The 24970-nt window shown below is 56.7% G+C and overlaps 2 protein-coding genes and 1 long non-coding RNA gene across 3 annotated transcripts; 1 reads left to right on the top strand and 2 right to left on the bottom strand.

The window, feature by feature from the left end:
- Positions 1-883: 883 nt before the first annotated feature.
- On the bottom strand, positions 884-1933 carry LOC142089915 (P2Y purinoceptor 1-like). Its single transcript, XM_075167059.1, has one exon. The coding sequence runs from the start codon at positions 1931-1933 to the stop codon at positions 884-886; it is 1050 nt and encodes a 349-aa protein (XP_075023160.1).
- A 1308-nt stretch (positions 1934-3241) lies between these two features.
- Positions 3242-24938, top strand: LOC142089499 (uncharacterized). Its single transcript, XR_012676219.1, has 3 exons — positions 3242-3358; positions 6580-6712; positions 24912-24938. It is a non-coding gene; the product is annotated as an uncharacterized LOC142089499 (long non-coding RNA).
- CCN5 (cellular communication network factor 5) lies at positions 7693-11930 on the bottom strand. Its single transcript, XM_075167050.1, is given in 5 exon segments — positions 7693-7713; positions 7941-8128; positions 8323-8574; positions 9209-9425; positions 11841-11930. Coding segments are annotated over 5 exon segments (768 nt in total).
- Positions 24939-24970: the final 32 nt, after the last annotated feature.

Genomic DNA, 24970 nt, shown 5'->3' with positions numbered 1-24970 from the left:
GTCTAATTTTTAATAGACATGTCTAATACCCTCGCAAGGCTGGATGCAAGAGAAAGTTGCAGTCACCCCCCCAAAGATTTCAACACTCTCCTGGGATTTGCCTGCTGCAGTCATTCGCCTTGCAAAAAAACCCAAACCCAACCAACAGCCTCCAGAAACTTTAAAATGCCAATTTGTTGTTGTCTGCTATATGCTTTTCCAGAAAAGAGTGAGTAATGCTAAAATTCTTTTTTCTTCTCTGAAGGAGGTGGGCAGTAGAAGATAACACAGATCAGTCACCCAGGAACAACTAACCCAGGAACTGGCACAGCTTAGTCATATATTTAGAACCTGATATTTTTATGAATATTTCCATTTCCAAAGCACTTCCCCCCTGCAAATATTCACCCTCTCAGCTGTCCTGCAATGCAGGGAGTTAATTAACAGTGCCCTCTCCTTGGGTGAAGGAGGGAATCCTGTCTCAAACCCATGCCCAGTGGGGGAGAGGGGATGCAGGGGGGGGGACAAGGCATCGTTCACCCCCATCCCTCACTCACTGAGGAGCTCGATGAGCGGCCGGGGATCCAGGGGATGTTACCCAGCTCTGAGCACTGCACTGGAGGCTGGGCTGAGATATCAGGTCTGGAGCAAACGCAATGTTTATCTCTTTCCATCTCCAGGCGTACTGTAGGCAAAATGGTTAGGTTGAGTAGCTTTGATCTAAAACCTGGTCCCAGTTTGCGCTCTGACGCCAGCAGTCCTGTCTGTCCCTTCTGTGAGATTAGAGCCAGTGATGCTGCAGCCACCATCTCTCTGCAAAACAGGCATCAAGGTGGGGGGGCTGCTCCCGAGAGGGGGCCAAGCGCAAACTGAAGTGCATCCTTTGGAGGGGGTGTTGGGTACCTCAGAGCTCATCAGAAGCCTCCTCCTCACAAAGAATGATGCTCATCTTCTTCTCATCCGTCTGGCAAGAGGTTTTCCTCCCGAAGGTGGACCCCAGGGACTGGCTGGCTCTTTGGCGGATGGTCCTCATACGTGACATGCAGTCTTCGCTGGTCATCACATAGAGCAGGGGGTTGAGGGCGCTGTTGAAGCTGGCCAGGCCCCGGGTCACCTGGTAGGAAACATAGATGTTCTTTAAAGCCTGTGTGCAGGACCCTTGCAGCTGCCAGCCTCGAGACAACAAGTTGAGGTTTCTGAAGATGTGGTAGGGGAGGAAGCAGATGGAGAAGAGGACCATCACGAGAATCACCAGTCTGATGCTTCTTCTCCTGAGGCTGAGGTCCACGGTATCGTTCCTGCAGAGCACCACCACCACGTGGCAGTAGCATCCGATGATGATGAGGAATGGGATGACGAACCCAGTCACGGTGACGGCGGCGGTGTACGGCAAGTAAACGCCCAGGTTCTCGTGCCCTGTCGTGTCGTGGCACCGCGTCCCCGTGTCGTCCATCTTGTTGAAGGTGAAATCGGGAGCTACCTGCGCCATGACCCACACCCAGACCATCGCGCTGAGCCATACAGAAGAGGTTGCCTCCTGGCACCTGCCCCGCGCCTTCAGCGGGTGCACGATGCCCAGGTAGCGGTGGACGCTGATGCAGGTGAGGAAGCCGATGCTGGTGTAGAGGTTGAGGTGGAAGAGGCCCCGGGTGATCCGGCACCAGCCCTGCCCGAAGAGCCACACTCTGCCCCGCAGGTAGTAGCTGACGAGGAAGGGCAGCGTGCTGACGTACAGCAGGTCGGCCAGGCCCAGGTTGCCCACCAGCAGGCCGAGGGGATGGCGGGCACCCTGCCGGGGCCCGGTGCAGAGGTGCCACAGCCCCAGCCCATTCCCCGCCAGCCCCAGGGGGATCACCGCCAGGTAGACGGCGGGCAAGAAGCGCTGGGCGAAGGCGGTGTCCACAGGGCACAGGGCCCCGCTGCCGTTGCTGGGCCGCGGGGCGAGAGCCTCCATGGCCGTCGGGCGCTGCAGCAGCCCTGCCCGCGGCGGGGTGGCTGCTCCCGGGGCGGTGCCGGTCGCGGCAGTGCTCGGAGGTGCGGTGGCAGGGGCAGGGCGGCACCGGCAGCGCCGTGCCCAGAGCTGGCCCCGCAGCACCGCGTTCCCCGGCGCAGGCTGCGGCTGCCCTCACCTCCCCGCTCCTGCCGGGCCCCGGCCGGGGCTTTTGGGGCGCAGGGCTCTCCCCCGGAGCGTGGGGAGGATGTGGCGAGGGCCGCCTCAGCGGAGAGCCTCGGTGTCCGGCGGCTTCCGCCGCTCCCTCGGCGCCTGCCGCCAGCCCACTTGAGATATTTTGAGCCGGGCGCTGGGGACATGCAGGGCCCCGGCTATTTCGGACGCTGTGCGTGCCTGGAGGGAGCGGGAGGAAGGGAGCAGGGAGGCGGGAGGATGGCTCTGCCTTGGAGCGGGTGGGAGATGTCTGATGACGGGGCCAAATCTTTCAGCCTGTTTCTGTTCTGTCCCACTCAGGTGGAGGAGAAACCCCCCAATCCTCCAGACCAGGGGCTGGAAGCCTGCACCCCACCAGCTGCCCCTCACTTCCAATCCTGTCGGCCTTTCTCCCGGCCCTGCTGCTCAGACCGTGCATCCATCCGGAAACACCGGGAGCGGGGTTAAGGCAGAGACCGGCAGCTTTCCACGGGGCTCGTGCTGGCAGCCCCGCTCCAGCAGGCGGCTGGTGCCGCAGGCAGCGCCCGCAGCAGAGGTGTGCCAGGCTGCCTGCCCCCGGCCCCCTGCAGCTGAGCAGCTGCACCTTCCCTACAGCACAGAGCAACGGCCTGCTCTTGCTGCCTGCTTTATATCCCTCCCCAAATACAAAAATCCTCTTCCCCCCCACCTCCTGTGAGCGGTTTTGACCCTCGCGGGGAGGCAATGCGAGACAGGCTGTGACCTTCCTCTCCTGCCTTTGTGCAGAAGACACCCAGATACTGTGAGGTTGGGGCAAGAGCTAAAACCAGTGACCCCAAAGAGGACCCCGACGGAAAGCCAGCCACCGTTTGCATTGCTGAGCTGCTGCTGCCGCATAAACGAAGCCAGAAATAACTTTATCTCCAGGCGCAGAAGTAAACAGGCAATCAGAAGGGAGACGATTTACCCTGGCAAGCCATAGGGAAATGACCTTGGCAAACCAACTTCAGGTAAAGGGCTGGGCCCAGGAGGGCCATGGCCACCTGCTTTCCTGGAAGTTAATCTAGGGCAGGGGGTGGGAAGAGGCTGGTATCTCAACCGCCAGCAGGGAAGGAGCGGGGGTGAGTCCTGCTGAGCCATCCTGACTGCCCTTCCCTCCTTGGGAGCAGCCAAACATCTCCGCTGGACCATACTCGGGCATGGCAGGTCGGGGCCAGCGTAAGGAAGCCCAAGATGTGGTGGTAGTAGCTGCTCATTGTGAGTATCAGTGTGTGGGCTCCAAAAAGTGCTTGCTGGAGCAGGTAAACAATGGGAAAGGCTGTACGTTATTTCCTGCCTATGTGATAAAATCTAGCCGCTACAGGCATGCCCCGAGACGTGAAGCTTAAAAGCTGTTTCCATGGGGTAAGGATATGGCTTTTTGAGGTTTGCGGAGGCTCTGGTGGAACTGTGCTCCTGGAGTAGCAGAGGAGGGGAGGTCCATGGGGGTTCACCCCTCAGGAAAGCAGTCCTCCATCCTGCCCAGCTCCTGCCCCCTTCGCCTCCATGCATTTCAGCTGCTCCTGCAGCCTGGGATTGGGGTGGCTCTTGCAGAGCAAATTTATGGAGGTGTGGAAGTGCAGCGAGATGAGAGGAACAAACTGGGAATGGTCCCCTTTGTCCCAGAGATTCAACCCTTGGGGAAACTGAGGCAGAGACAGCAGCTGGTTGGGAGGACTGCTATAATCACGGGAAGGGTCCCAAGCTGCTCTCAGCACTGTAGGCAAAACTTTCCCTGTCCCCAAAATGAAGGCTTGGGGCTGGGTGCCTCCTGCCATGGGAAGGGAGGAGCAGGGCAGGCAGCCCCGTGCCCTCCACATCTCCTGCTCCCTGGACCTGTTGGAGGCACGCATGCAGCAGCACGGCTCCTCTTTCGTGCCTGCCTCGTGTGTCTTTAAGGTGTTCACTTGACCCATGATTTCACTCGCAATAGAGGTGCTGCCGCCCAGCTCTGCCTGAGTATCCTGTATTGGGGTGCTCCCCCCGGTCCCCAGCTCCCCCAGGGCAGTGCGAGAGCATAGGGCTGGCTCCTGCGGGTATCAAACACGTAACCTGAGTGATGGGCTTTCAGGCAACCAATTCAAGGCTCTTCACCAACAGCAAAAAAAGGGCCTTGATCTACTTTATTTTATTGAGCACTGCACTCCTGTGCTCAGGGTGGTATCTGAAAACGTTTAGCTTTAATGAGGGGCTCATCCAGTCCTTTCTCAGTCAACTCCATGCATTTAAAAATCATCAGTCATGAGAATGGCTTGGAAAAAAAATTCTGATGCACGTTGTTTGCTCATGCAGTAGCACACAGTTTCTCCTTCAGCTGCTGCGTGTGCTCGCGCTGAAATGAGCTGTGATCTGTTGCTCACTGCTGGTTCAGGAATATGGTTGTCAAATCACATGCCATTTATGTGTGCAGATGTGGCAGTATGCCTTGAGGACAGGGGTGAGTTGTCTTCTGTTTTGTTTTTTTTTTTTTTAACCTTTACAGGTGACCATATTCATCTGTGGATGGCAGAGTATTTATTTACTGCCCCGCAAGAGCAGGCGAAGCCCAGGACCTGCCACGTCAGAGGCTGCAATAAACGTGATCCTCAAATAACCACGTTTCCAGGGTAGCAGGGCTTTAGAGGGAACAGCAAATATTGTGAGACTGGCAATCAAATTGCAAGAATTCATTTCCCTGTATTCTTAGGGAAAAATAATTCCGATTTATTTGGATTCATTCATTCATTATTTAGATGTTTTCTGCTGAGTGAATCAGGGAGAAATGACATTTTGCAGAAAAAAAAAATAGGAAAATTATAGCAGAGGTGCTTTGAGTCATTTCTGCTGGAGATGAGAATTGCAGGTTGCTGCTTAAAAAGTGACCTTTTGATTTTTACTATCACCCAGAGGCTGCTGGGCAGGATTTGGGAGGGGGTGAGAGCCCTGGCAGCACTCCCTGCTGGCAGCTCACCCAGCCTTGGTGGCCGTGTCCCAACATGCTGAAACAAGAACTGGCTTAAAACCCAGAATTTTCAGTACACAGAACATGTCTTATCCATGTCAATCGAGGAACATTGTGGTTTTAAAGTCTACATGAGCCTTGTGTCACCACTTTTTTGGCACAGCCATTGCAGAGGTAAAAAAGCCAACAAAAGCTGCAGACCGGGCCACATTCATTCTGCGCTTTGCTGCCTGCCAGAGGTTCATCACGTCCTCCCTATCAAACTGAATTAATGATTTGTATTCGGGCAGAGCACCAGATGATCACAGTAAATAATTCTCTTTGTAAGCAATCTTTTACTGCATGAGCAGTGAGATTTATTGTTTTTTCTTTTTTCCCCCCAAGAGGTGACTGAAAAGCATCCTTGACTTTAATTTTATTTTCAACACTTGCAGGGGCCAGGGGAGCGGATGAGTGGCTGCCTTGTCCCGGCTGCGTTTTCTGCTGCTTGTGGAGAGGCTTTCCCCCAGGCAGGATCGGGGAGCTCCCTCTGCCATTCAGCCTTTTGCCCCTGCACCCCTAAATCTGCCCCGGTATCACATTCGCCTGGGTGGGGAGGACAGTCGGGTGGTGGAGATGGTGGCATGATGCTGGGGAAATCCCGGTCCAGGGTGAGCGGAAGAGGTGTGGGGCTGGCAGGAGGAGGGATGAGTTACAGGGGGAGAATTTGGGCTTTTGTTTCTGGGAGGCTGAGAAGAGGCATGGCCTGGTCTGTGCCTGGGGCTGCAGACCCAGCAGTGACGCAGCCAGTGCCATGCCGCGCTCTCCCGTGCATCCCGGCAGCGCGTGGAGACCCAGGCACTGCTATGGCCAGGCTCAGTCCCACCAGCAGAGCGGATGGAGCTCATGGCTGGGTAGAAGCAAAGAGGCAGAATTTAATCCAGGATATAATATACTGTAATAATGTTTTCAGTGCTTTGATTCATTTCTTTTTTTCTTTTTTATTTTCTTATTCTAAGCAGCCTGAATTGAGGTGCCTCCAAGCTGCCCCGTCCTGGGTCAGGCCTTTCCTGCAGCAGCCGAGCTGGCCGTGAGCAGCAGGGCTCCCGAGGGCACACCGGAGCCGGGCTCACCCCGCACAGACAGGCCCAGACAAGTTCCATACCTAGATGAGCACATCTTTATTTTCAGTTCCACGAATACACATCTAAACTGTCCAGGTCTCGCCTGGACACGTCACCTCAACCGCTGCTCCTTTCCGGTTGCCCTTCTCACCTCGCCGTGGACGTGCGTTCCCTCTGCACGCTTGTGCGAGGCCGTTAGAGGGCATTTGGGTTTCATTTTTCAATCACCCAGAAGGATTATCGCTGTGAGAAAGTAAAGGCAGAGCTGCCGAGCAGCGTCTCTGCACCGACTCTTGCATAGCTGGAGCAGCTCCAGCCCGTCAGGAGACGGCCCCGACTCATCTTTGCGATTTGTTTTCTCTTTTTCCTGCTTTTCTTTCGGCCTTGGCTCGCAGGGTATGTGCTTGGATGGCAGGCGGTATGTCTGGTGCTGCGGAGCGGTGTCTCCTGCGTCTGAGCTCCTCGCTCGCCGAAGCCCTGCCAAACCGCCAGCGCTTTGGAGAGGAGGAGGCCAGGCGGAGCAGGAAGGTTCGTATTTATTCTGGAGAGATGCGGGGAAGGTGAATTAGAGCTGCCATCAGGAGGACGCCTCTGCCCATGCCTAGGAAGGCGGCTGCTGGGTTGCAGGGTGGATATCGTGGGATGGCTGAGCTCGTGCATGCTTGCACTGCGCAGCCTGGTGCGGCGGTGACTTGTGGTGCGTGGCCTGATGTGCCTACTCTTATCCCGGCGGGCTGGGGTGCAAGGGGTCCCCCCAGAGATGTGGGCATCCCGGTGCTGGAGGTGGTCTCCCTCGCAGCCCCCACAGAGCAGAGTTGCATGCGTGATGTGGCGGAAGAGCAGCATCACCTCTCCAAAAGCCCCACTGATCCGGGAAAGGACCAATTCCTGGTTTCTCGGATGGGTTCATACTCATGGCAGGGTTTCCCCATTTCCCATTTCATTCAACCTAAGAAACTCAGTGATGCTGCCCAGTAACCCTGCCTGGGACAGCGGGTGCACAGAGGGGGCAGGTGCTGCGTGACATGGGGATCTTGTTCTCTATTTCCACCCTCCTTTGCAGCCAAAGTCCATCAGTTCTTCCCCAGTTTCCCAAGGGATGCGTCCTCCGTCTCCACCGAAACCACAGTGCCGTGGGCTTGTGCCAGACTCTTTGCCGGGACGAGACGTTGGCTCCGGGATGCGACCGGGGTGGGCACAGCTACAAACGCCTTCCTCCTCCCCTCTGGAAAGGCAGAGCGGAGAGTGACGGGGAGATGGAGCAGGGCGGTGGTGTGTCCCCCATGTCTAGGGAGCAGGGCCACTTGGCAGAGTGGGTGCCTGGCCCTGGAAAGCACCGGCTGCGTGTGAGCAAAGCAATTTTGCACCATGCCTGCTCTGGGGCTGTGCCAGTCTAATTAAAGGGGTGGCAAAACCCTGCCTCTCGGGTGTACCCAGGGAGCCAGGCAGGAGCTGCAAACGCATCTCCAGCCACAGGGGCAGGTCAAGCCCACCTGCGGGGCTCAGGGTTATGTGGGATCCACGGTGCTCTTGGATTCAGACATCCAGAGACCCCAAAACTCAGGTCTGTACCTGCCATCAGGTGTTTTCCAAGCGCAGTTTCAGGAGATAGTTTATCAGTCAGGTTGTGGCTGGGGAGGGGTGATGGGGTGCCCACAGGTAATTGGGGGTCCCATGGCTCGTGTTGGCTGGCATTTCCCTTTCTCAGTCCAACCTTTTGCCCAGAGGTGCCCGCTTCACCGAGGCCCTCACTTACCGCTGGGGATGCTGCTGGCAGAGCCGGGCAGGGTCTGGCCATGCAGAGCCGCCTCTGCGTCTCCAGCCTGCAGTAGCGATTCTGGTTGGAGACGCGGGTAGAAAAGCCCACGCCGCAGGTGGCCGAGCAGGCGCTCCACTCCGTGCCCCACTCCTGGCAGGGGTACGGCCGCAATGCTGCCCCAGGAGCTGGATGAAAAGAGATGAGGGGAAAAGGGTGGTTGGAGGCAGGCGCTGTGCAGCGTGCCCTCCGGCTGCTGCCAACATAGCCCTGCACGGCGGGGAAATGAGGTGTCTCCTGTTGATGTTAATGGTCTGGGGTGAAGAGACCATCCCCAGAGACCTGTGTGGGCACCCCCTTGCTCGCATGTCCTGCATCTTACCTGCCCCAGCATCCCGGAGGAGGTGCCGCTCCTGGGCTTCGCAGATCCACTCTGGGCAGCACTTCCCCGGGACCTCCACGCGCCGCGGGTAGGGGCAGTCCGGGGTGGGCAGCCGGACGTCCTCCTGGCAGAGCGGGACGCAGGTGAAGCCCCCGTCCAGGCAGCGGCACTGGAGTTTGCAGCTGGGCTGGAAAACCTCCCCGTCTCGATAGACCCGGCCGTTCACCTCGCAGCCCTCCTCACCATCTTCAACTGCAAGCAACAGCCGGGGAGCCCGTTAGGGACAAGGTGACGGTGAGATGTGGATGGCAGAGGGGACTGCTGGGGGGAAGCATGGGGCTGGCACGAAGGGACAACTGGGGGGCTGCAGAAGTGACTGAGAGGTGTGTGGGACAGACATGGGTTTGCAGCAGCGCGTGCATCGCCCAACCTCCTCCCCTTCCCTACCTCCTCTCCTTCTCATCTCTGTATTTTCAAAGCAACAGCTCACCAGTTGATGGGAAACCTTCTGCCCTTCAGCTCCAACCTTGCCTTTCAGGGTTTTCAGGCTAGAAAAACTTTCTCTGAAATGTCTCTGCAGGACCCCCAGTCTCCAGCCCCAGCAGGGTGACTGCAGCGTCCTCGGGACCCCCGTGTCCATCCCCACTCAAACCACCCCAAAACCCCAGTTGGCAAATGGCACAAGAGCTGGTTGGAGCTGCAGCACAGCCCCGCGGCCAAGCTGCCTCCGTCATCCTCAGCAAAGCTGCTTTCGGAGCCTTAACTGCTTCCCTGAAAGTGCTGCAGGATGCCTGGAGCTGGCCGGGGCCCTGGCCGGAGCTGGGGTGCGTGCTGGGCTGGGGGGCACAGAGGCATCTCTGGGGGGAGCGGGCACCCCTGTGCTCACAGTTGCAGGTGGCTCCTGTCCCCGCGGGCGCCGTGCTGTAGTCGCAGACGAGGCCCTGGCTCTGGTCGCAGACGTGGAGGAAGTCGCAGGGCTCTCCCAGGCGCCGGGCGCAGATCTTACAGCAGCCGCAGCCGTCCAGGACCAGGGGGGACCCTCGGGGGCAGCGGGGTGGCACCCAGGGGCAGTAGCATGGCCTCCGGCAGAGCTGGGCACACACCTGCGGAGGCAAAGCCATTGCTGATTCAATACAGGTTGTTTTGGCTAACGGCTGCTATTTCACTGGGAGTTAATACTCTCTCAATCATGAGGGCAGATTTTTGGTGGAGGGAGGCTCTGAAAATTCATGGGAGTATGGCAAAGCAGCCTGGAAAGCTGTTGTCCCCTAAAGCCAGAGCGTGATGGGCACCCATGGAAACCGGGGAGAATCAGGGATGGTCAGCACTTGGCAGGATGGGAACTTAAACGCACCACTGCTCTGAATACAAAGGAGGAGGATGGAGCTGCAAAGCAAACACCCCAGGTAGTGGTGGTCATTTAATGGGGCTGGCAGCCCCGGAGGCAGCCGCACGCTGCCCTAAGCAGCCCGGCAGGAGGGAGGGGAAAGCAGCCTGTCCCCATGCCCGCTGCTAGGGCAGCGGGTAGTGCCCAGCCAGACGTGTGGCTTCGCAGGGGCTGAATGCACATGGTGAGGGCACAGCACCTCACTCCGAACAGTCTTAACAGCTCTCATTCAAGCCATAACAGGGCATCACATTGGCGGTGGGAGAACCGAAGCCAAAGGAACCTCACTGCTTTCCTTCCTGGTCCAGCTGCCTCCTCTGCCTCTCCCTGCCTGCAGCATCCTCTGCCTGGCCTGGCCCGCTGGGTGAGGAGCCCTGAGACAGGCACGTTTTCGAGGACTGGGAGCTACATTTCCCCTCCCAGCTAGACTGAGCGATTACTTCGGCAGGGCTGTGCACCGCAGTCGTTTGCCTGCTCAGCTGGTTGTTTGCCAGGGCTGCGCCTGCAGGAGTTCACCCAGGCAGGTAGGTGTTTATATCCACGGCTCATTCTGCTTGCACAATTACCCTGGCACAAACGGCTTTTGCAGGCAGCGCTCGTGCTCCCGTCATGTCGTATCTGACGGGGCTGTTGCATATAGGGCCTGAAGCCAAGTGATTTGGCTCTGCAGTTTGGATGTGAATTCTTTGCCAGTACTGGCCTAACTGTGCACACGTGTGAGCCCCACGCAGCAGCTCTGAGCCACTCTCCGGCAGCCCTGCTGCTCTGCTTGCCGCACGGCCAGCATGTGCAACGCAGGCAGCAGTTCAGCAAATGTGCAACCAAAAAATTCAGCCCTGTGCTGGTCCAGACATTGGTGTCTCTGCTGAGACTGCTGAGAGATCGAAGGGTTCAGCTGGACCATGTGGATTTTAGATACCATTTTTCTTTCTCTTTTAGTTTCTCTCAATAGCATCAGGTCTGACCAGTTAGACATAGAAGGTGGGTACTGGTGCGCTATCAGTTCCCCATTTGCAGCAGTTCAGGTGTTTTTTATGGGCCTGTAGAAATGTCAGTGCCAGGAGATAAAATATAACTGAAATGGGCTGGGCAATCTGGGTCTTGCTCTAGTTTTATCAATGAGCAGCATTATTAGTGTGGCAGAAACCAGGGCGAGACTGGTGGCAGGGACCGAAGGACTGGCTGTGGTGGCCAGGTTTGAGCTGGAGGCACGAGGGCCTTTGGTGATTCTCCAGGCACTTGTGAGCGCCTGGGGCAGGAGCCATCTCTCCGTCACAGCTTACCCAGGCAGCCAAGGGCACTTTTCATCTTTCGGGAGGTTGCTATTACAAATCAATGTTTTAGAAAGATTAGCCAAGCCAACTCCATTAATTCATTTCCCCCAGCTCCTTGTAATTAACTTGTCTTTAGATGACAATGTGGCTCCTATCAGAGATCTTAACCGTCTGGGAAAGGAGTCAAATAGGCGTGACGCTGCCATGATGTCCCTGCTTGCAGAAGGCATGCCTTGGGATTCAAGCAGCAATTAGAAGAACTTGGAGCTGAGATACCCCAGACTTTTCAACTTTCCTGTTCTCTGCACAAGCAACTATTTTCACACAGAGTCCAAGGCGGGGGGGGGGGGAAATCAGTACAACAACCCAAATCCTGTCGGAGGCATTGGCTTTGCATGAGCATCCCGGGGAGGGGGGAGAGCTGAGTAATGCCGAGGTTGGTGCTCGCTGCTTGGCCCCCTGCCTCGGGAGCCTGGGCAGGGACCAAGGAGTCTGCAGGAGCCGCTACCGCCGAGCTGCCGCTCGCTCGCAGGGACGCATACCACAGCCCCGGGTGCGGGAAAGCTGCAGGGACGGGGCGAGCAAACAGAGCGCATTGCTGTCATTCCTGTGTGCTCCGTGGACTTGCACAACAGGCGCCTTTGGCCCATGGAAGTTAAGACCCTGCTGCTTAATTGCAAATGTCTCTCCCAAGCATAGCTCTGCCCCTGTGGAACTGCATAAATACAGCTGTATGCCAGCCCGCGTTAGCCACCGGGCTCATTGTGACACCCCAGTCCTCCCTGCATCTCACTTTGCAAGAACCGGGTGCTTCCCCGACTAAGGCTAAAGCCGCCCCAGGGCCCCGTCTCCCTTACCTTGGAGAGGATGCAGAGGAGGGAGAGGAAGAGGAGCTGCTTCTCCAGCTGGAGCCTCATGCTGCTCTCCCCTCCGCCACTTCAGCACATCACCCCCCAGGCAGTTTGGAGGCAGCGGCGTGTTCGCAGGTTTTAAAGCCCCGAGTAGGTCCCGCTGGTGTTTATACTCTCCCCGCTCTGATGTCACTCACAGGCTCCAATATAAACATGAGTAGGTTTGGACAAGCCTCAACATTTTCTTTTTTTTTTTTTTTTTTTCCTTTTTTTTTTTCCAGCCCACATTCCAGCTGCCATTTCCACTCCCCTCAAGGTGAGAACGTGCTGTCCACCGAGACAGCGAGCGAAGGGAAGGGACGCTCTCCCCGGGAAGCACGGGAGAGGGGCCGGGGAGCCAGGCTGGTGGGGTGAACTGGCTCCTTGCTGCTAGCCATGACCGGGAGGGAAGGTCCATGCCTCTGCCTACTGATCAAGGTCTGCCCGGACAGAGCCGGTGTCTTTCTCCCGGGATTTGAAGGGTTTGGCAGGGCTGTCCCTGCTGCCACCCTGGGACATTGCCACGAGCAAGCAGGAACAGGGCACCCACCTCTATATTTTATGCTGAGCGCAGTGCATGGCAGGCTGTGGGAGAGGGGTGAGTTGCCTGCGCCGTACAGAGCCCTGAAGTCAAGGGCAGGATCCTGTCCCTCCATCGTTGGGGACAGCGTGTGACTTGCTTTTGATTGCAGCAGTTTGCCAGGCAAGCTCTCCAGGCAGTAGAGGTGCGATTCCCTTCTCAATTTCTGTGGCACAGCAAGAGCAGAAAAGGGATTTGCTGTGGTGGTGGTGCTGCCATGGCATCCCCGTCCTGCGTGGGGCTGCGGCTGCCCAGGGAGGCTGCTGGGGCAGCGGGGGTTGGATGCACACCGTGTTGCATTGCCCCAGGGCTGGTACATGATGCAGAGGGGGCTGCAGTCTGGCCCTTGCAGAAGCGCTGCTGATTTCAAACCTTGTAAACCCCAATTCAGTACCTGAAAAATTATGACCGGCTTAAGCAATCATAAGAATTTAAAATCCAATTTCGAGGAAGAGGCGCGGGTGCTCAGCATTTGCCTCCCAATGCTTTACCGCTTTTCAGTCTGCCCTGTGCAAGCTTTCCTTGCGGCCGCTGTGTCTGGGGACTTGAGGCTGGCTCTTAGGGAAGAAAAAACTAAACATCTCAAGACCTCCAGGAAATTGAGCCCCTTCACCACGTTGCCATCCCCCAGATCTTATCACAAGATCTAAGAAGGGGAATTTGTGAGTCCAGAGCTCAAAGGAAAGGCCTGAGATCGCGTAAGGATGCGGTGTGCCCTGCAGCTCTCCCCGGCCCCTCTCCTGCACCCCCTTGCCTGCAAGACATGGTCTGGGGGCCGGCAGCGCTGCTTCTGCCCTGGCCCAAGAGATGGATCCTGGCGGCTGCGCACAGACTCTCTGTGTCCTGCAGGCATGATGAGAACTGCCGCTATATATCATATTATGATATATGTTGGCAAACACACAGGAGGAGCTGGGTGCTGTATAAGCAGAGCACTGAAATTATGCAACAGGGATTGATGCCCCATCCCTCCCTCCAGCCTTTTTTCCCTTCCTTTTGCTTTTGCTTTTGCAAAACAGGTCCTCAGTCACCTGAGCAGCAATCCTGACCTCAGCTCCGCCGCTTGCCGTAGCCTGGAAGCCAGGGCAGGGAGGAGCACGCAGTCAGAGCTCTCCCATTACCATCCCGATTCTCCGCTTTGGTTTTGCTTCGTTAGCTGCAATCAGTCTGTTAACAAGGTCATGGCAGCTTGTGGAAATACCAGGCCATCTTCCAAAGGCTGCTGTCACTTATTCCGGCGCTGGAGTGTCCGCTCCTCGTGGAGGAGCCCCAGCTCCCTGCACCGCCTCCCCGGAGGCAGCCCTGCCCGTAGCCGGGGAGGCGTGAGGACCGCGCGTTGCTCCGTCCTCGCTAGCAGGGGGGTTCAGGCCCTCCTGACGGGTGCTCACAAGCCAGCAGGATTGATGCCAAAGGCTGGAGGCACACCTCGTGCTGCCGTTTTCTCCTCCGCTCCCCGGAGCTGATGCCCTCCCGCCGGCCGCCGTGTTTCGGATGCCGCGGCTCAGGCTGACGTCCCAGGGGCGGCTGCGGTGCCTCTATCAGCAACGGCTCGAGAGCGGCCAAGGCGCTGATCCAGCCTTGCCGTAGGGAGATGGGGAGTTCAATTAATTATTCCAGGCTTGTGTTTATTAGGAACTCCTAATTAATGGGCTTGACTTCGTTTCCCAGTTGGCAATCAGGTGACAGTGCTGATAAGGGAAATAAAAACCTCTCATCGCCCTCAGTGAGCAGCTTTGGGAGCACCCAGTGTGTGAGGCCTCGGGGGGCAGTGGGGCACCCCCCGCGGGGGCTGGGGCTCAGGGCTGCCCGGGGAGCCCACTGCGCCCGCTGCCTGCCCTCTCCTGGGTACAGGTTCGGCTCTTTGGGGTGGGGACCCCTTCTTTACCCCCTCCCTCAGCGTGGGACAAGAGGGGACATTGCTCCCCCACACACCTGATGTCACTGAGATTTTGCTGCAATAAGGTGACATCACTGTGATGGTGTGACATCACTGTGATGGTATGACATCACCAGGAAGCCAGCAGAGCTCAGGCAGCAACAGAGAGCCGCAGCACCGAGTCAAGCAGCCGGACAGGGGCCAAACCCGTCAGCCCTCACCCGGGCAGCTGCCCATACTTCAGATGGCATCAGCAATCCCTGGGGGTACCTCACTGTGTTCTGGAGGTGCCCACAAAGTCCACCGTGACCCTGCCTTCCCGAGGAGGCTTTTCCGTGGGTGACATGGGCTTGAGCTGCCTTTCCCCTGGCTCTCAGTGTCCCACATGCCTGCCCAGGTCGCCGTGCCAGGGGCCAGGGGCTGCAGGCAGAGCCCAGCAAAGCGATACAGCCCTTGCACAGGTTTTGATTTGCGAAGCCGCATGAGAGCGGCACATTAGCAGTTCATTTTATAAATACTGTTATAACCCTTCCCTCTGGAGCACGTACCCCATATGTGTTCTGTACCATACGTGTGATTTCATAGCTAGTAATTAAGTCCATATGTTGTGCTCCGCAGTTTCCATGGTATTATTGTCAGGATTTTTGGGGGTTGTAATTTTTTTTTTTTTTTGTGGTCAGTTGTGCAAGAAAATAGTTGATACAGGGATCTGAATACATCTCCTTTGAGTTAGCCGCTGGCAAGCTCTGCTGTTTCTATAGAAATGAAGGAACTGACCCAGTGAATTTACATTTTAGACAGCTGGTTTTTTTTTCACGTCTGTGCCATTTAACATGCCATCGTGAATAACACTGCAAAGCTTTCATTTGTGCACCCTGCTCAGCTGAAATTGCATCCATCTGTGATGGATATAGACCATATTCTCCTTCCGTCCCTTTCGTTTACTCGAGATTCTTCCCTTCTTTACTCTATGCCATGTGTTCAACACCCTCCCTAGAGCTGGCTGAAGTCAGACCAGGGTCTGGACGGCCATCTCTGCTGAGGAGCACCTGGGCTGTCCTGGGTCCTTTCTGGCTCTGTTCCTCCTCGTAACAACAGTGAAATCATGGGTCTAGGGTGAGACCAGCTCCATACCTTGGTGGGGAGGACATTCCCTTTGCTTCTGGGCACTCCTGGCTCAAATCCCTGCTGCAGGGGAGCAGGGCTGTCCATGGAGGGTGGACAGCACCGGTGGGAAAGCTGGACAAACACCCAGCTTGGAAAAGCCAAGAGCCCTGAGATGAAAAGGAGACACCTCAGGTCTTCCTCAGCTGTTGGACACTTTGGGGTGGCTGCTGGCTGTTTTTCATGAGACTTCTGGAAACACCCCAGCTTTGGGAAACTTTGAAATACCTTTGTTTTTGGCAGGATGGGAAAGTTGTTTCCTACCCAGAACGAATCTGGCTCCAGTTTCAAACAGCAAGAGCTGAGAGAGATGGTGATGGCCATTTCCATCCCTGTCTGGCCATTTTTATTCCCTCTGGTTCTCACACCTTACCTGGAGAGCGGAGCCGGGCTGGGAGGACTGGCCATCCCGAGGGACGAGGGACAAGCCGGGCAATCTTTTACCTTGAGGTCACTGCTTCCACCCCAGACCCGGGCTGGGAGAGACTGCAAGTATTTACCATCTGGTGCCTGTCCAAGTGACTTGCGAGAAAAGAATTCAGGGCTGCCGTCCAGTTTCTGATGGTCAGGCAACTACATCAGAAAACCTCAGCTTCATCTGGGACCAACTGACCCCTGCAAGCTCCCAGCCGCCGCAGCGAGGCCAGCAAGGGAGCGAGCAACAGCCAGGCATTGCCCTCTCCAAAGGAGAAAGGGTCTTTTGGATAGAGAGTGGTGCGTGGTGGTGGGACACTTGATCCTTCACCATTTTCCAGGCATTTTTAAGTAGGTTTCATTAGAAAGAGGCGCTGATAAATGGGACTCGGTGCTGGTTCTGGTCTCAAAGTCTGACATTGCCAAGAGGAAGGAGCTGAGCGATTACATGGGGAGCAAACGGACTGTCACAACCAAGAAAGGGCTTGCTTAGCCAAAACTATAGCGAGATGTCATCATTCAGACTGAAAGGCTTCACATTAGTATAGCCCAGCTTTGTGTCAGCTGTTGTGAAAGGACAACACTTTTTCTTAATAGACATATCAAACCCTGGGCAGTAATGCTGTGTGATTTTTTTTTGCTGCAGTCCAGACGAGAGCAATTCATAATTGTCCCCCTAAGTTAAACATTCAGATAACCCAAAGAATAAGACTTTTGTAAAACAAAGCCTGTAAACTTCTGCCAGATGAGTCTTTCCATTATTATTTGGAAAAGAGTGTCAGAAATCATCACGTATCAAACATTATGATCCTCTGAGAGTTTATTTTTGGTATCAAACACCATCAAACATAAACCTCTTTTAAAAAATCTCACTAGAAGTTTTGTCTTTCAGACAAGATAGAAACCCCAGATCCTGACCCTGTGTGGTTACTGACAGGCCCTTGGTATTTTCCATGAAGCTGCATGGCTAACTCATGTTTCCTGATCAAATTGCTCATTCTTTTTGACTATCTCTGTTTTTCTTGTGGTTTCAGGCTAAAATAGACAGTTTTTTTCCTTCAGTTCTTGTCTTGCTCGAGTGTGCTATGTGTTCTCAAGCAGCTGCCATGTCCCTTGCAGCATCAAATAGGCTGCAAATTGTGGCATGCACTAAGGTACAGCCAGTGATGCTTTTAGGTCTCGCCAAACTCACCTTGTAATTGCAGCCAGCTCTGCTTTGGAGAGGGAGGGGTTAGGTGATGTCTGTGTTTCCTTCCAGCCCTGTTTTCTGTGACTCTGGGAAGACCTTTGAGGATGCAAGTGCTGCACCCATGCAGCAGCTAGTGTTGTGCCTGGGAAGCGGGTGGTGCTGGAAGAGGTTTGGGTGACACGGGTTGTGTCTGTTCCCAAATGTCACAGCCCTTCACATCCCCCCGGGCTGGCCTTGGCTCACCATCAGCAGGAGCACTGCGAGCCGGAGCAGCTCAGGGAGCTGGTGGATGCTGGGACTGTGTGCAGGGAAGGGAAGGTGACAGTATTGGGACAGGACGCTGCTGGGGAGGGGACAGTGACCTGGGGCAAAGATAACCCTCCTCAGCTGGCATATCTCCAGTGGATGCTCTGCACAGCTTCCTTGCAAACTCCGGGTTGTTGCAGGGACCTTCCCAAAGACCTTGTGCAGCAGGCACTTCTTAGCATCCTTGTTGGTTGGAAGGAGTCTGGCTCCTGCAGGGAAGGGGATTTCAGCTTAGACATCAGGCACAGCTCAGCGCCGTCGGCTGGTCTGGGGAGGGCTGAAGAGCTGCCAGTTCACTTGTCTTGCACCAGTACTTTGTTCACACCCAGCACTTAAAAAACCCAAATGACTGGTCACCAGCCAAAACCAGTTGGCAAGGGGACCTGCTGCTACTCCCCAGGGCTCACGCCAAAGGCTTTGGGGGTAAGTCCCACTTCCTACCTCCACTCCGAGGAATAAAGCAAGGGCTGGGCTTGCTCTCCATCTCAGAGCAAGACTAGAAAGGCTGAGGCCAGTGATGCCTCCACGTGCAGAGGGATCCCAGGCCCCCAGCCCTCCCCTTTGCCCCCTCCCGATGCCAGAGATACCTGGAGACATCTCCCAAGCATGCACTCCACATAAACCACCTCCTCTTGTCCACATCCCCAGCCAAGTCAATAAAGACACGACTGAAACCTTCAGTGTGTGTGTGGGATCCAGTTAAGAAAAACAAACCTCTCGGTCTCACTATGGTTATGAAAGGCACGATGTCGCCTGGAAAGTATGTACCAGCGAGCAAAGAGAGCTGCCTGTGTCGAGGGGCGAGCGGAGGAGGTGGGCACCAGCTCAAATATGACTCAAAATCAGGGGAAATTATTTCTGATGAACGTAATTACTTCGGCTCCAGCCCTGATCAATATGAGGAGCTAAAACGCTCATAAATCGGCCGAGAATGCGAACTATGCAGAATGATTTGTAAAAGGTGTTTGGCTGGGCGCGCTCTCGCCCGGCTGTCAGGCTGCCCACGGGGCAGGGTGACCTGCTGCCGCGGGAGGTGGGAGAGCTGCGACTTGCTAATTGCAAACCGGTGGCCCCTAACGCGAATCCCCCACGAAGGAACAGGGAGGGAGCTGCCTCAGGCAGGTCCCGAGTCTAATTAAAAGCAACCAGCCTGCTTGGCTGGGCTTCTTTTGTGCTCTGACCTCAAAGCAAGAGCCAAGACTGGCCCTTCACATCCAGGCTGGCTTATGCTGGCCCCCACGGTGTGGGGAGGTTTCGGTGGGCTGGCACCCAGCGCAGCCCAGGCAGGGGCTCTGTGTGGGTGCTGGGAGGGGGCTGGAGACCTGCAGGACCACAGGGACAGAGCTGGAGGGGACGGTGTCCTAGACCTCATGCTGGCTGAGCCCAAGCTGTGTCAAGCATGGTGTCAATCTGCACGGGAGAGATGCTTCCTCCTCAAGGGCACGGCTGTCTTGGGGAACCGCACCCATGAAAGCAGATCAGGAGGAGGAAGCGCAGCCTGGGAGGTCCCCTGCAGCAAGTCCCTGCGAAGTTGGTGCCTGTGGCCATCTGGAGGTGGCAGGAATTTCCTCCTGAGAAAGCAAGGAGAGGCTGGGGGACGGTGTCCTGGGGCATGGGGGTCTCCCGTGAACTGGTGGTTTCCCTGACGTGGTGAGGAAAGGGAAGAAGGGCTGTGACAGTCTCATTTTTGTCCCGCCGTTCCCCAGAAAGACTGGAAAACCCCAGCATGAAAGTCTCCCACCACCCAGGCTTCTTCTCAGGAGGGCGTCCCCAGAAACCACAATGGCAGAGAGGCAGAAATAGGAAAAGAAGATGAATGGAGTTCCTGGGCTGGGAGCTACCTGTGCCCTGGCACCGTGGGGCAGGAGATGGAGCGGTGAGTGCTTCACCTTCCCGCCCGAGCTGCCGCTGCCCATCAAACAAGGTGACATCTCCATCTTCTGCTCCATCCTTACCTGGCAGAGTGAGGCTGCAAGTTACAGCCACCACCTGACGCTGTTGCACTGCAGCCACCCCACCTCGCTCCCGCGAGATGCTTGATTAGCAGTTGCAGGAAAACTCCCCAATTCTTATTTAATGGGATTTTTAATGGGATTTTCAGCTGTGCAAGCCCTGCCTGCGTGGGGTCCCTGCACCCGCAGCCCTCCCGGCCACGGCAAGGGAGACTGTTCTGGAAGTTTTTTCCTTTTCTGACTAAAGTTTTTTTGATGATTTTCTTAAAAAAGGGGGAGAGGAAAAAAAAAAAAAGAAAAAAAAAACCCGTCCGTGACTCGTGACTCACTGGGATGTGTCAGGTTCTGGATTAGCATCTGCTCATTCTGGGCTGGTCCCCTTTGCCATGGATTGCCTTTTCTTCTTGCATAACCAGTCCAGTTCTGTTTCTGGCACAGAGATCGGCACCTCCCTGGCTCCGACCACACCATCGGGAAAGGCTCCTCCAAGGAGCCTGCTGGTGAGCTCCCTTTGAGAGGTCGGAGAGTCCGGGGGCGAGAGGAGCCCGCCGAGCACCACAGAGCATTGCTGCCCCGCCGAGCTGGTCGCAGACCTCCGGGACCATCTGCAGAGACATCTCGGGGAGGCGGGCAGGGCGGTGTTGTGAAAACCACGTGTGCCTTGACAGCAGTCCAGATCCCTGCAGCCCCAGGCGAAAAATAGCAGGAGCTCCTGCCGGGGGTCACCAGAGCAAGGCTCCCACCCGCGGCCATCGCCTCCACCCTGGGAAAAAGCCCAGCGGTTCGTGGTGGAGCTGCCAGCGGGACTGCCTCCTGCCTCAGCCATGCTGGGAACTGGGACGGGCTGGGCTGTACTGGGAATTGCAGGGCATCCTTCATGCAGTCCTCAAATCAAGACCCTTTGGGGTTGGGTTTCCACCTGCTGCAGGGTTTTGGGGAGGGAAATACAGAAAGGGAGTGTTTGACCGATGGGACTCTCTGCACCTGGTTGCGCAGGGCTGGTGATGGCAGCCTGACTGCGGCTTGTCCCAGGAGCTGCTCCCGGCCAGGCTTCTCCCCCTCTGGTTTGGAGTCAGCCAGAGCCCCAGAGGAGCAAGGGGGGGGGAAGGGAAGGGAAATGCAGCCCAGAAGCCCTGGCACGGCAGGCCAGGACAGACGACTGCTCTCCCTGCTCCGGCTGAGCCCGGTAAAGGACGGCATCTCTTACAGGTACTGCCAAGGCAGCAACTTAGAGCTGGAGAGCAGTGTGTGCGTAGGGCAGCCTGGCTGCTCTTCAGCCCTCGCTGATGACCCAGGCTGGAAGGGACATTTTGAGGCGCTTTTGGCTGCTGTGCATGCTGTCCATGCCGCATTTCCGACATTATCTCTGTCTCCTTCCTGGGGCAGGGAACTCCCCAGGCCACATGGAGAAATCCTGGTCTCCCTGTACTGTGATTTTGCTGGAAACCACATCTAGCACAGCGTGGTTGGGGTTAGGAGAGCCATTTCCCCGGCGGTTGGCTGCACTCTTCACCGCCAGAAGCTGACCACATTCAAACCCCGGTTTTCTTTACATCCCCCGGTCCTGCTGAGATGTGGTCTGCCGCCTGCGCAGGCGAAGCCACTCCGCTGGCCTGCCATCCAGAAAACATGCTCTGGATCGCCTGTATGAGAATTAAACACAAACACTTTGCAAACCGCAGTCCTTGAGTGCGAGGCAATGAGCCGAGAGCTGTCAAGGCAAAGGGGAAGATCCTCCAAGCTGTGCAGGCGAAGCCGAGCCAGCCTGGTACACGCAAGCGGAGAAGCGACAAGTGCAGAGGCTGTGGCTCCGAGGGACATCAGCCAGCCTCTACGTCCAACCCTGGCTTTGAGATCTCACTTTGCTGCTGCTGCTGTTCACCAGTCCCGCGTGTGATCCCCATCACAGAGGTGGTGCTGGGCGTGAGAGGAGACCGGCGGTGCAACTTCTGCTGCAGACCAGCCCCCTTCTCCAGCAGCTTGGCCCAGGGATGCTCTGCTCAGCCCAGGGTCCCCGCAGCAGGGCAGAGCCGTGCCTTCAGCCTCGGCTGCCGCAGCCTCTCTCCCCTAAACCTGTGCCGTGACGGAGCCGCTCTGCCTTCCCCTGCGTTGCACTCACCCTTACGCCACCTTTGATGGCACCAAAGGTGCTACAACTGACGGAGAGGCAGCTTGAAGGTTCTGCGGCGACATGCAGCTTCTGCTCGGACCTGGCCGCGTCCTCCACAGCCTGGTCGTCCTCCCTGTCCCCATGCAGGGCCACGGGCACCTGCTTTGAGCCGGCTTTCCGCTCCCAGGACCTTCCCCTCCCTGGGCTGCTCCGCAGGGTGAAAGCCCAGCCTCTCTCCTCCTGCCGCTGAGCCCTGGCCCCTGGAAACATCTGCAAGGAAATAGCTGAAGGTATTGAAAGGGGAGGCAGGAAACGCTCCGAATTTTTTTTTTTCTAAATATAATGACACTAATGTTGTTTGGAGTGTTAAAAATAGAAATCAAGGGAACCTGCCTTTTTCCTGTTTCCTTTCAGCTCTCGCTTTCCTGCCTGTCTCTGCGTTCTGGGGATCTGCGTGAAAATAAACCCAAAAAAAAAGATCTCAGCAGTGTGCAAAGCAAAGCCAGATGGGTTTGGCCTCAGCTCCAGCTTCCCCAAGGGGGGCCATGCCCCCCTGTGCAGTGTGGGGAGCTTGGGCAGTTCCATGCTGCGGTGGGACCATGTGCTGACCCAGCCGCCGGGGACCTGGCCACTCTCGCTGGGTGTCTCTGGGAGGGTGGCCACCCTCCCGCACTCTGCGTCCTGGCTCCAGTCGCTCTCCTGACTTTCCCAAGTATCTCAGTGCAGCGAGTCGGCTCCGAGCACCGCTGCTGCTCTTCCTCCTGTGGCTGGCAGGGCCGTGCTTGCGCCCGGGGCTGGATCTGCTGGTGTGCTCCTGCAGGAGCCCTGGGCAAAATCCCCCCGTGCCCACCTCTCCAGCTGGAGCCGTTTCTCCAGATGCCTGTGGCTGGGCAGGAGCACATCCCTCCACCGTGCCCTGCGTGTGCCCATTCCCAGGTCTCCCTCCCAGCCTCCGTCGGTGCATTGGGAAGATTTTGCTGCCAGTCTCTCACCAGCTCGTTAGAGAGCAATGGCCACACTCAGCACCTGCATCACTGAATTCAGAGGCTGATGGATTCAAACTCACTTTGGCAGCACTGAGCCAGACCAGGGCACCCAGGGTTTGAGGGATCAGGATGCGGGAGCCAGCTCCTTGCCCTGTACGGGGAAAAGAAAAATGCTGGAGCGCAGCAAACCGGCCAGGGAGACAGTGTCTGAACAGCAACGTGCCTTTCATTCAGGAGGCCATACCGCACCCCGGGTCAGCGCGGCTGCCTGCCGGCTGCAGGTGTTCAGATGAAAAGCTAGGCGCTCATTTTTCAGCCGAGCAAACCGGGGTGTGCGTGTCTTGGATGGAGGCTGCTGCCTGATTTATTACAGACTCAGCTCTAGGTGCCTCAGGAGAGCAAGCCCTGGCAGAGGATGAGAGGCAAGCGTGTGTATGGATGGATTGCAGCGCACAAAATGCTGCATTGTAGTAAGACTGACTGGAACGCGCCGAAGCCGGGAGCGGGGAGGATGAATGAGTCCTCCGGCCTGGTTTGCATTCCTCTGCCCTTCCCATTCCTTTCTCGAGTTGGTGCACGGCGGGGCAGGCAGCCCTGGGCTCTCGGTCTGTCTTGGAAAGCCACGAGGCAGACAAGCGCCGGCCGGGAGCGTTGCTGGCGCTGGGCTGGCAGAGCACACGGAGCGCGCTGGCAGCGCCGGGGGACCCGCTCCGCTGTGCCGCAGGTGCCACCCTCTGTACAGCATGTCCCCGAAAGGCTGATTTTTGCAAGGAGTGGTTTTCCATACGGTGACAGCTTACCAGGTTGACCTCAGGTTGTTCTTTCAAAGTCTTCAATTAGCTGGAAATTAGATGTTTAAAATGTCACCGGACTATCATTAGTCACTGTCTGGGCCACTTTTGTATCACAGAGCCAGTTCTCCTGTGTGTCACTGGAAAGTCCGCACTTGAACCTGACACGACGTGATTTTAAAAACACCTCCACAAGAAGCTTCCCCGAGTTTCCTTCCCCCCTCCAGCTGCTTTTCTGGCCCTGGCATAGCCCCGGCCCCTGGTAGCCAGCACACCTCTTCTGCAGCTTTTCGGCTGCCTCTTCCCGTCCAGGCGTGTTTGGTACTACAGAGAGCCCGGGCTCTTTGCTGACAGTGAACATTCGGGACTTTCAGCAGCGGTGTGTCAGCAGTATGCAAAGGGGCCATTGATTTGCAGAGCGTGACAATGTCCTGGCCTGGCGGATCATGCCCAGCTGTTAACAGGACACCCCTCTGCTGATGGGGTTTCACTGGGGCTCGCTGACTGTGCTTTTGGGGGTAATTGGGCACCAAACCTTTGGTGGGAATGGGATCCTGACCCCATCTAGTGCTGATCAGCAACCTGTCATGGTGTTAACTGTGGCCGAACCGGAACCATTGACAGAGGATGGACATACAGCCATGGGGACTGACAGCCCATCCCTGCAAGCTCCTCTCCTGCTTAACGCATTGTATCTGCACAGTCCCTCTGTAAGGCACAGCGGGGTGACTGCCCCTGATTTACAGGTGGGAGTTGAACCGCAGGGACTTCCCAGGGCTTTCCCCTCTGCTTGGTCCTGCTGCTGACCTGCAAGATATCCCACCCACAGCAATATCTTCGGTGTGAACGGGGAATGGGGCACAGCCTTGGCATCCAGGCTGACACCAGAGGAGAAAATAGCCCTTTGAAAAGACTTTATCCATAACTTGTGTATTCAAATGCTCATCTTCTTTTCCCCAGCCAGGCCTAGCAGACGAACCAAAGGTCCCCGGCACGGTGGGCAGCGATCTCGCTGGGGGACCACCGCATGTGGCTGGCCTTCCTGCGGCGCGTGTGCTCCCCCCGCTGAATCGGGGCCCATCGCTCCGCAAAGCCCCGGCTCCGGGGGGGCTGGAGCCGCGGTCTGGGGCGGGGCGGAGCGGGCGGGGTTGGTGCCGCAGCTCCGCAGCCCCCGGCCCCGCAGCCCCCGGCCCCGCAGCACGCACGGGCTCTGCCTCCCTCTCGTGGCCGCTCTGCTCGGGCTCCGCCGGGCGCAGGTGAGGGGCTGCACGCCTGGCCCCGCATCTCCCTCTAGCATCCCTGCCCCGGGCTCCCCGACTGCGCCCCGGCACCCCCGCCCCGCACCTCGGCACCCCCGCCCTGCACCCCGGCGTGCCTCCCCGTGCCTCTTCGCTGGGTGCCCACACGGGTTTATCATAACATTGTGCCCACGAGTGCTGGAGGTGTGAGCAAGGCAGAGCCTGTTCTTTCTTTGCTCAGCACCGTTCCTGGATATTTACCTTTTGCTTTTAAGCAAAGCCTTTCTGCTGCCACTGGGGAAAAACTTTTTATAGCCAGACTTGCATCACGCCTGGGGAATGACTGGAAATGAAGCCAACTTCACTAGAGACAGCTGTCTAAAAACTGAAGCTGTTTTCTTCCCAATAATCTGTTTTCAATTTCTTCTGCAGCCCTTGAAGCCAAGAACAGAACAAAACAAGAGCTCCAGGAGATCCTATAGAATATTAAT

This window comes from Calonectris borealis, chromosome 17 (genome assembly GCF_964195595.1).
Source record: "Calonectris borealis chromosome 17, bCalBor7.hap1.2, whole genome shotgun sequence".
Taxonomy (NCBI): domain Eukaryota; kingdom Metazoa; phylum Chordata; class Aves; order Procellariiformes; family Procellariidae; genus Calonectris; species Calonectris borealis.
This window is presented reverse-complemented; position numbering and strand designations above follow the sequence as displayed.